At 50.1% G+C, this 10,000-nt stretch overlaps 1 protein-coding gene across 1 annotated transcript in view; it reads left to right on the top strand.

Annotated features, from left to right (window-relative positions):
• Positions 1–2,645: 2,645 nt before the first annotated feature.
• rin3 (Ras and Rab interactor 3) overlaps positions 2,646–10,000 on the top strand; it is a 32,838-nt gene continuing 25,483 nt past the window's right edge. Inside the window, 3 exon segments of the mRNA XM_080413468.1 lie at positions 2,646–2,768; positions 7,671–8,511; positions 9,690–9,801. Coding sequence (XP_080269594.1) covers positions 2,737–2,768; positions 7,671–8,511; positions 9,690–9,801 — 985 coding nt within the window. The 5' untranslated portion in view covers positions 2,646–2,736.

The raw sequence follows: 10,000 nt of genomic DNA, 5'->3' as shown, positions 1-10,000 counted from the left end.
CCGCTTTCTTGTTTATTTTGTACACGGATGACTGTCGCAGTAATCACGACAACCGCTTTATCATTAAATACGCGGATGACTCAGTCATTGTCAGCCTTCTAGACAATGACGAGGTCGGACATGGTCAGGTCACAGAGGACTTCTTGTCCTGCTGTAGTGACGCGTTCCTTGAACTGAACATCTCAAAAACAAAAGAGCTCTGTATTGACTTCAGACGTGGTCCCCATCCCACCCAGAACACTGATATCTGTGGCCAGCCGGTGGAAATCGTACCCAGTTACAAATACCTGGGCACGATTATTGACAACAAACTGAAATTTGATGTAAATACTGACATGCTGTGTAAGAAGGGACAGCAACGCCTTTTCTGCCTAAGGAAACTAGCCAGATTTAATGTTGACAGAGACTTGATGAAATTGTTCTACAGTGCCTATGTACACTCTGTTATCTCCTTCTCCATCATCTGTTGGTATGGTAACCTCACCATTAAGGATAAAAATTCTTTAGGAAGGATAGTGAAAACTGCTTCCAAAATCACTGGCATCCAACTGGAGAGCCTCGACCCCTTCTATAGCAGACAACTGCTCTTGAAGACCAGGTCCATTCGACAAGATAGTGCACACCCACTCGAGCCAGAATATAGGCTGTTGCCATCTGGCCGACGTCTGAGTGCCCCTAGTATCAAAAACAATAGATACAAGCACTCATTTGTTCCTGCCTCAATTCGGGCAAACAATGTTGCTAGGGACCGATAGAGGATAATGTGACTGATGGTGATGGTGAATAAGAAACAAGCACTTTATGCAGGCACCTTATATTCTGAACTTAGCCCTTTTTTTAATCTTATCTCTTTGCACTTTATTGTGATGATGACGATGATGATGATGATGATGAAAAAGCACTTTATCTCTTTATCTCTTGCACTTTATTGTGATGATGATGATGACAATGGATCAAGCACTTTATGCCGGCACTTTATAATTCCCTTTTTTTCTCTTGTGATGATGATAATGATGGTGATGAAAACAAGCACTTTATCTCTTTATCTCTTGCACTTTACTGTGACGACGATGATGATTGCACTAGATGCGACCGGATCTATGTTTTTATGCTATGGTGTTTCATGTCTGCTGTTGTCCTGTACTGTCTGTATGTTTTAAACCACTACTCTGGCTGTAAACCCAATTGCCCTTCTGGGACATTAATAAACTTGAACCGTGTAAGTGTTCAGTTCGTTGGGGAGGGAGGCAGGCGGGGAGGGAGGGGTCTCTATAGACTAACCACACCTCCTCAACCACACCTCTTTAACCACACCTCCTTAACCACACCTCCTCAACCACACCTCTTTAACCACACCTCCTTAACCACACGTGACAACTATAGTTATTGATAAACATGAATTCATACATATTATTGTAGTGGTTCTCAAAGTGTGGTCCAGGGACCCTCTGGGTTCCTTGAGGGGGTTCCATGTGGACCCTTACAGGTCTATAACTCTGAGAGTGTACACATGGAACCAAATGGACCCTTACAGGTCTGTAACTCTGAGAGTGTACACATGGAACCAAATGAACCCTTACAGGTCTGTAACTCTGAGAGTGTACAAATGGAACCAAATGGACCCTTACAGGTCTGTAACTCTGAGAGTGTACACATGGAACCAAATGGACCCTTACAGGTCTGTAACTCTGAGAGTGTACACATGGAACCAAATGAACCCTTACAGGTCTGTAACTCTGAGAGTGTACAAATGGAACCAAATGGACCCTTACAGGTCTGTAACTCTGAGAGTGTACACATGGAACCAAATGAACCCTTACAGGTCTGTAACTCTGAGAGTGTACACATGGAACCAAATGAACCCTTACAGGTCTGTAACTCTGAGAGTGTACACATGGAACCAAATGGACCCTTACAGGTCTGTAACTCTGAGAGAACACATGGAACCAAATGGACCCTTACAGGTCTGTGACTCTGAGAGTACACATGGAACCAAATTTGGTTTGGTTTGTAAGAAAGGAGGAGGGGAGAGGAGGAAAGGAGAGAGTTTAAGGAAAGGAAAGGAGGCGAGGCTTGTATAGACGTGCATTCCACAGTTTAAAGGACTGAACATCTGGAAAGCTTTATGTGTGTGTGTGTGTGTGTGTGTGTGTGTGTGTGTGTGTGTGTGTGTGTGTGTGTGTGTGTGTGTGTGTGTGTGTGTGTGTGTGTGTGTGTGTGTGTGTGTGTGTGTGTGTGTGTGTGTGTGTGTGTGTGTGTGTGTGTGTGTGTGTGTGTAGGGTCCATTTCAGTTGAATTTCAGTTGAATTGACACTGTGTGTACAGTCATGTTAATGGAATGATAGAGAGACAGAGAGAGAGCAGAGAGAGAGAGAGAAAGACATACACACACAGAGAGACAGACAGAGAGAGACTCAGAGAGAGAGAGAAACAGAGAAGGGGGGTGGGGGGGGGGGGTGACCAGAGAATTCAGCCTCTTCCTGCCTGAGTGTCAGGAAGTTACAGAGAGAAGAGAGCGAGAGGGTGGGCTAAACACACACACACACACACACACACACACACACACACACACACACACACACACACACACACACACACACACACACACAAAGATTTTCCTTTACCCCATTCGTTTTTCTTGTTCAGTTCTTTAGAGAGAGAGAGAGAGAGAGAGAGAGAGAGAGAGAGAGAGAGAGAGAGAGAGAGAGAACTTTCAGACTGTGTATCAGATGAATGATGGAATCCAGCCTCGTCTCTACTGATCTAAGGTCAGTTTATAACTCAATGAGACTCTCTACCTCCGTTAACAACAGGGGGGGTGGGGGGGGGGGGGTTGTTTACTGTGTTGCAGAGGAAAGAGGGGGGGGAGGGGTTTAGTCAGCAGTAGCCATGGTCTATAATATATATGTTGTGTCGTTACACTACGTCTAAACCCTGTGCGTTCAGAGAAGCAGATCGCTGTAGATCCACTTAAACACTAGTATTCTGTTCACCGGTGTGCCCCAGGGCTCTGTACCAAGTAGGCCCTCCTTTCCTTGTGTCCCTCTGCACCAAATCTGTTTGCAGAAGAAACTAGTGGATGTGTTGAAGCTGACAACGACCCGTGTTCTCTGTAGAACAGAGTTCATTTTAACGTTCTCTGTAAAACAGAGTTCATCTTAACGTTCTCTGTAAAACAGAGTTCATTTTAACGGTCTATCCACAACATCACGTTTCCTGTTCATGTCTTTCTGCTGTGTCGCTGGAAACTAAGTGACACGTTCGAACAGTCTTAGTGTGGTCACTGCTTCCTGTGACGCACCCCCACATCTGTTTGTTTACAACTGCAGAGTTTGTGCATTCAGGGTCCCCCATGACAGCAGATTTGAGTGTTAAACATTTTCAGAATTATTCATAACGTTTCACAACCTGGCAGCATCGGGTTGTGAAAATGAAACAGATCACATGTTCAGTCATGTGATCAGTTTGAATGAAAAGATTATTTCAGAAACATTTACATCCTGACCTTAAATAGACCTTTAGTCATAACGTGTGACAGGGTTAGGGTTGTGCTAGGGTTAGGGTTGTGACAGGGTTAGAGTTGTGACAGGGTTGTGACAGGGTTAGGGTTGTGACAGGGTTGTGACAGGGTTAGGGTTGTGACAGGGTTAGGGTTGTGACAGGGTTAGGGTTGTGACAGGGTTAGAGTTGTGACAGGGTTGTGACAGGGTTAGGGTTGTGACAGGGTTGTGACAGGGTTGTGCCAGGGTTGTGACAGGGTTAGGGTTGTTCCAGGGTTGTGACAGGGTTAGGGTTGTGACAGGGTTAGGGTTGTGACAGGATTAGGGTTGTTCCAGGGTTGTGACAGGGTTAGGGTTGTGACAGGGTTAGGCTTGTGACAGGGTTGTGACAGGGTTGTGACAGGGTTAGGGGCGTGACAGGGTTGTGACAGGGTTAGGGTTGTGACAGGGTTAGGGTTGTGACAGGGTTAGGGTTGTGACAGGATTAGGGTTGTTCCAGGGTTGTGACAGGGTTAGGGTTGTGACAGGGTTATGACAGGGTTAGGGGCGTGACAGGGTTGTGACAGGGTTGTGACAGGGTTAGGGGCGTGACAGGGTTAGGGGTGTGACAGGGTTAGGGGTGTGACAGGGTTGTGACAGGGTTAGGGTTGTGACAGGGTTGTGACAGGGTTGTGACAGGGTTAGGGTTGTGACAGGGTTGTGACAGGGTTGTGACAGGGTTAGGGTTGTGACAGGGTTGTGACAGGGTTAGGGTTGTGACAGGGTTTTGACAGGGTTAGGGTTGTGACAGGGTTGTGACAGGGTTAGGGTTGTGACAGGGTTGTGACAGGGTTAGGGTTGTGACAGGGTTGTGACAGGGTTAGGGTTGTGACAGGGTTGTGACAGGGTTAGGGTTGTGACAGGGTTGTGACAGGGTTAGGGTTGTGACAGGGTTGTGACAGGGTTAGGGTTGTGACAGGGTTGTGACAGGGTTAGGGTTGTGACAGGGTTGTGACAGGGTTAGGGTTGTGACAGGGTTGTGACAGGGTTAGGGGTGTGACAGGGTTAGGGTTGTGACAGGGTTGTGACAGGGTTAGGGTTGTGACAGGGTTGTGACAGGGTTAGGGGTGTGACAGGGTTGTGACAGGGTTAGGGTTGTGACAGGGTTGTGAGAGGGTTAGGGTTGTGACAGGGTTGTGACAGGGTTAGGGGTGTGACAGGGTTAGGGTTGTGACAGGGTTGTGACAGGGTTAGGGTTGTGACAGGGTTGTGACAGGGTTGTGACAGGGTTAGGGTTGTGACAGGGTTGTGACAGGGTTAGGGTTGTGACAGGGTTAGGGTTGTGACAGGGTTGTGATAGGGTTAGGGTTGTGACAGGGTTAGGGTTGTGACAGGGTTGTGACAGGGTTAGGGTTGTGACAGGGTTGTGACAGGGTTGTGACAGGGTTGTGACAGGGTTAGGGTTGTGACAGGGTTGTGACAGGGTTAGGGTTGTGACAGGGTTGTGACAGGGTTAGGGTTGTGACAGGGTTGTGACAGGGTTAGGGGTGTGACAGGGTTAGGGTTGTGACAGGGTTGTGACAGGGTTAGGGTTGTGACAGGGTTGTGACAGGGTTAGGGTTGTGACAGGGTTGTGACAGGGTTAGGGTTGTGACAGGGTTGTGACAGGGTTAGGGGTGTGACAGGGTTGTGACAGGGTTAGGGTTGTGACAGGGTTGTGACAGGGTTAGGGTTGTGACAGGGTTGTGACAGGGTTGTGACAGGGTTAGGGTTGTGACAGGGTTGTGACAGGGTTAGGGTTGTGACAGGGTTTTGACAGGGTTAGGGTTGTGACAGGGTTGTGACAGGGTTAGGGTTGTGACAGGGTTGTGACAGGGTTAGGGTTGTGACAGGGTTGTGACAGGGTTAGGGTTGTGACAGGGTTGTGACAGGGTTAGGGTTGTGACAGGGTTGTGACAGGGTTAGGGTTGTGACAGGGTTGTGACAGGGTTAGGGTTGTGACAGGGTTGTGACAGGGTTAGGGTTGTGACAGGGTTGTGACAGGGTTAGGGTTGTGACAGGGTTGTGACAGGGTTAGGGGTGTGACAGGGTTAGGGTTGTGACAGGGTTGTGACAGGGTTAGGGTTGTGACAGGGTTGTGACAGGGTTAGGGGTGTGACAGGGTTGTGACAGGGTTAGGGTTGTGACAGGGTTGTGAGAGGGTTAGGGTTGTGACAGGGTTGTGACAGGGTTAGGGGTGTGACAGGGTTAGGGTTGTGACAGGGTTGTGACAGGGTTAGGGTTGTGACAGGGTTGTGACAGGGTTGTGACAGGGTTAGGGTTGTGACAGGGTTGTGACAGGGTTAGGGTTGTGACAGGGTTAGGGTTGTGACAGGGTTGTGATAGGGTTAGGGTTGTGACAGGGTTAGGGTTGTGACAGGGTTGTGACAGGGTTAGGGTTGTGACAGGGTTGTGACAGGGTTGTGACAGGGTTAGGGTTGTGACAGGGTTGTGACAGGGTTAGGGTTGTGACAGGGTTGTGACAGGGTTAGGGTTGTGACAGGGTTGTGACAGGGTTAGGGTTGTGACAGGGTTGTGACAGGGTTAGGGGTGTGACAGGGTTGTGACAGGGTTAGGGTTGTGACAGGGTTGTGACAGGGTTAGGGTTGTGACAGGGTTGTGACAGGGTTGTGACAGGGTTAGGGTTGTGACAGGGTTGTGACAGGGTTAGGGTTGTGACAGGGTTTTGACAGGGTTAGGGTTGTGACAGGGTTGTGACAGGGTTAGGGTTGTGACAGGGTTGTGACAGGGTTAGGGTTGTGACAGGGTTGTGACAGGGTTAGGGTTGTGACAGGGTTGTGACAGGGTTAGGGTGTGACAGGGTTAGGGTTGTGACAGGGTTGTGACAGGGTTAGGGTTGTGACAGGGTTGTGACAGGGTTGTGACAGGGTTAAGGTTGTGACAGGGTTGTGACAGGGTTAGGGTTGTGACAGGGTTAGGGTTGTGACAGGGTTGTGATAGGGTTAGGGTTGTGACAGGGTTAGGGTTGTGACAGGGTTGTGACAGGGTTAGGGTTGTGACAGGGTTAGGGTTGTGACAGGGTTGTGACAGGGTTAGGGTTGTGACAGGGTTGTGACAGGGTTAGGGTTGTGACAGGGTTGTGACAGGGTTGTGACAGGGTTGTGACAGGGTTAGGGTTGTGACAGGGTTGTGACAGGGTTAGGGTTGTGACAGGGTTAGGGTTGTGACAGGGTTGTGACAGGGTTAGGGTTGTGACAGGGTTGTGACAGGGTTAGGGTTGTGACAGGGTTGTGACAGGGTTGTGACAGGGTTGTGACAGGGTTGTGACAGGGTTGTGACAGGGTTAGGGTTGTGACAGGGTTGTGACAGGGTTAGGGTTGTGACAGGGTTGTGACAGGGTTGTGACAGGGTTAGGGTTGTGACAGGGTTAGGGTTGTGACAGGGTTGTGACAGGGTTGTGACAGGGTTGTGACAGGGTTGTGACAGGGTTAGGGTTGTGACAGGGTTGTGACAGGGTTAGGGTTGTGACAGGGTTAGGGTTGTGACAGGGTTGTGACAGGGTTAGGGTTGTGACAGGGTTGTGACAGGGTTAGGGTTGTGACAGGGTTAGGGTTGTGACAGGGTTGTGACAGGGTTAGGGTTGTGACAGGGTTAGGGTTGTGACAGGGTTGTGACAGGGTTAGGGTTGTGACAGGGTTAGGGTTGTGACAGGGTTGTGACAGGGTTGTGACAGGGTTGTGACAGGGTTAGGGTTGTGACAGGGTTGTGACAGGGTTAGGGTTGTGACAGGGTTGTGACAGGGTTGTGACAGGGTTGTGACAGGGTTAGGGTTGTGACAGGGTTGTGACAGGGTTAGGGTTGTGACAGGGTTAGGGTTGTGACAGGGTTGTGACAGGGTTAGGGTTGTGACAGGGTTGTGACAGGGTTGTGACAGGGTTAGGGTTGTGACAGGGTTAGGGTTGTGACAGGGTTGTGACAGGGTTGTGACAGGGTTGTGACAGGGTTGTGACAGGGTTAGGGTTGTGACAGGGTTAGGGTTGTGACAGGGTTAGGGTTGTGACAGGGTTGTGACAGGGTTAGGGTTGTGACAGGGTTAGGGTTGTGACAGGGTTGTGACAGGGTTAGGGGTGAATGTCCATTGCATTGCTGCGACCTTATTAACCTTTGACCCTGTGACCTTTGTCTTCACAGCCCAGCCAGCCCTCTGGACCTTCTGTCAATCATCACTCCTCCTTCATCTGGCTCCTCTTCCTCTTCACCTCCTTCTATCCCTCCTTCATCTGTCTCCTCCTCTCCCCCCCTACCCTCCTCCCCCCCTCCCCCACGGCCATGTCGGCCCAAGCCCCCCCCTCCCCTGTCAAAGCCCTCCCAGCTTCCCCCCCGCTCCTCCCTCCCTCCATCCCTCCCCCCTCCTCTCAAACCCTCCTCTCCTCCTCCCACTCCTTTAGTCTCCTCCCCCCCTTCCCTCCCCCCTCCTCTCTGTCCCACCCTTTCCTCTTCTCCTCCTCCTTCTCCTCTGGCTCCTCCTCTCCTCCCTACGGCTCCTCTGGCGCCTCCGGTGGTCGGAGGTGAAGACCAGGGGGTCCCCACGGGGTCCGGGGGTCTGGGTGAAGACCAGGGGGTCCCCACGGGGTCCGGGGGTCTGGGTGAAGACCAGGGGGTCCCCACGGGGTCCGGGGGTCTGGGTGAAGACCAGGGGGTCCCCAAGGGGTCCGGGGGTCTGGGTGAAGACCAGGGGGTCCCCAGGGGGTCCGGGGGTCTGGGTGAAGACCAGGGGGTCCCCAAGGGGTCCGGGGGTCTGGGTGAAGACCAGGGGGTCCCCAGGGGGTCCGGGGGTCTGGGTGAAGACCAGGGGGTCCCCAAGGGGTCCGGGGGTCTGGGTGAAGACCAGGGGGTCCCCAGGGGGTCCGGGGGTCTGGGTCTTCTACAGAGGTTGGTTTCCAGCTCTGCTGTTTGGCAGCTGAAGGGTCTGAAGGGTCCGGAGCAAAACCTGGAGCGAAGCTCTGGAATGTTGAGTAGAGAGCTGCCTGGGGTGAGTACTAATACTTATTACTACTATTAATACTAATACGTATTACTACTATTAATACTAATACTTATTACTACTATTAACACTAATACGATCATAATATATATAAATGTTCTGTGGCCAGCTGGGGAGGTGGGAAAGACGAGCAGTTTTGCCGGTATATTGCCGGTATATATGAAATCTTCGGATGACGTGATCTCCGGATCCGTGTGAGTAGAGAATGGAAATGGACACTCGGGTAATAGAGTAGGGGGTGTAGGGGGTTTAGGGGGTGTAGGGAGTGTAGGGGGTGTAGGGGGTTTAGGGGGTGTAGGGGGTTTAGGGGGTGTAGGCGGTGTAGGGGGTGTAGGGGGTTTAGGGGGTGTAGGGGGTTTAGGGGGTGTAGGGGGTGTAGGGGGTGTAGGGGGTTTAGGGGGTGTAGGGGGTTTAGGGGGTGTAGGCGGTGTAGGGGGTGTAGGGGGTTTAGGGGGTGTAGGGGGTGTAGGGGGTGTAGGGGGTTTAGGGGGTGTAGGGGGTTTAGGGGGTGTAGGGGGTTTAGGGGGTGTAGGCGGTGTAGGGGGTTTAGGGGGTGTAGGGGGTTTAGGGGGTTTAGGGGGTGTAGGGGGCGGGCACATGATGTTTTTGCCCTGTCAATAAAAATCAATGTTGAGCAACTACTTGATCTATTTATTGGCTGAAATTAATAGTTTGTTTAGAAACAAGCTGCGGAAGTCCCGCAGTGCATGTATTATAATCTCCATGACCATTTCTTCACGGTCAGCGAGCCTCTGTGTCCCCGCTCTGAACCCCCCCACCCCCCCCCCCCCCCCGGACATCCAGCACGAAATCGTGATTTTTATCATTTGGATAGATAAGCATAAACAAACTACTTCATGAACAATGTTGGTGTAACTAGGATATTTGAGGGGATATATATATTTTAGATTTACAAATAAAAGACGAATTATGTTGAAGTCACTTCCTCATTTTTCTAGTCTGTTTGATGCGAGTGTGAGAGGCGAACTGAGAGCAAATATCAATCAATCTGTGATAGGTCCTGTCTCTGTTCAGAGAGACCATGTGACGTACAGTGTTATATATGGTATTTTTGGTTCATGTCATAGTCCCTTTAAGACCCTAGTCTCCTATACGGCTGTATGATATTTTATAGTTTGTGTTTTATTTTATTTTTCACTTCCCAGATGTTCGTCGTTCAGAGCTCAGAGGAGCAGGGTACGACCCTGTCAGTACGTCTACCTGACAGACAGGGGGCGCCACACGTACACAACCTGACCATACAACAACACAACACATGTAAGTGTTAGTTACACCAGTTAGTTAGTAATTAGTTATATCTCCACTTTTATTCATGAAGAAGTATTTTATTAAACTCTGTGTTTCTCCAGTATTAATGGTCTTTTATTAAACTCTGTGTTTCTCCAGTATTAATGGTCTTTTATTAAACTGTGTTTTTCCAGTATTAATGGTCTTTTATTAAACTGTGTTTCTCCAG

This window comes from Gymnoscopelus braueri, assembly GCF_963280865.1.
Source record: "Gymnoscopelus braueri genome assembly, chromosome: 19".
NCBI classification, from domain to species: Eukaryota; Metazoa; Chordata; class Actinopteri; order Myctophiformes; family Myctophidae; genus Gymnoscopelus; species Gymnoscopelus braueri.
The sequence above is the reverse complement of the archived record's forward strand: the minus strand, read 5'-3'. Positions and strand labels throughout refer to the sequence as shown.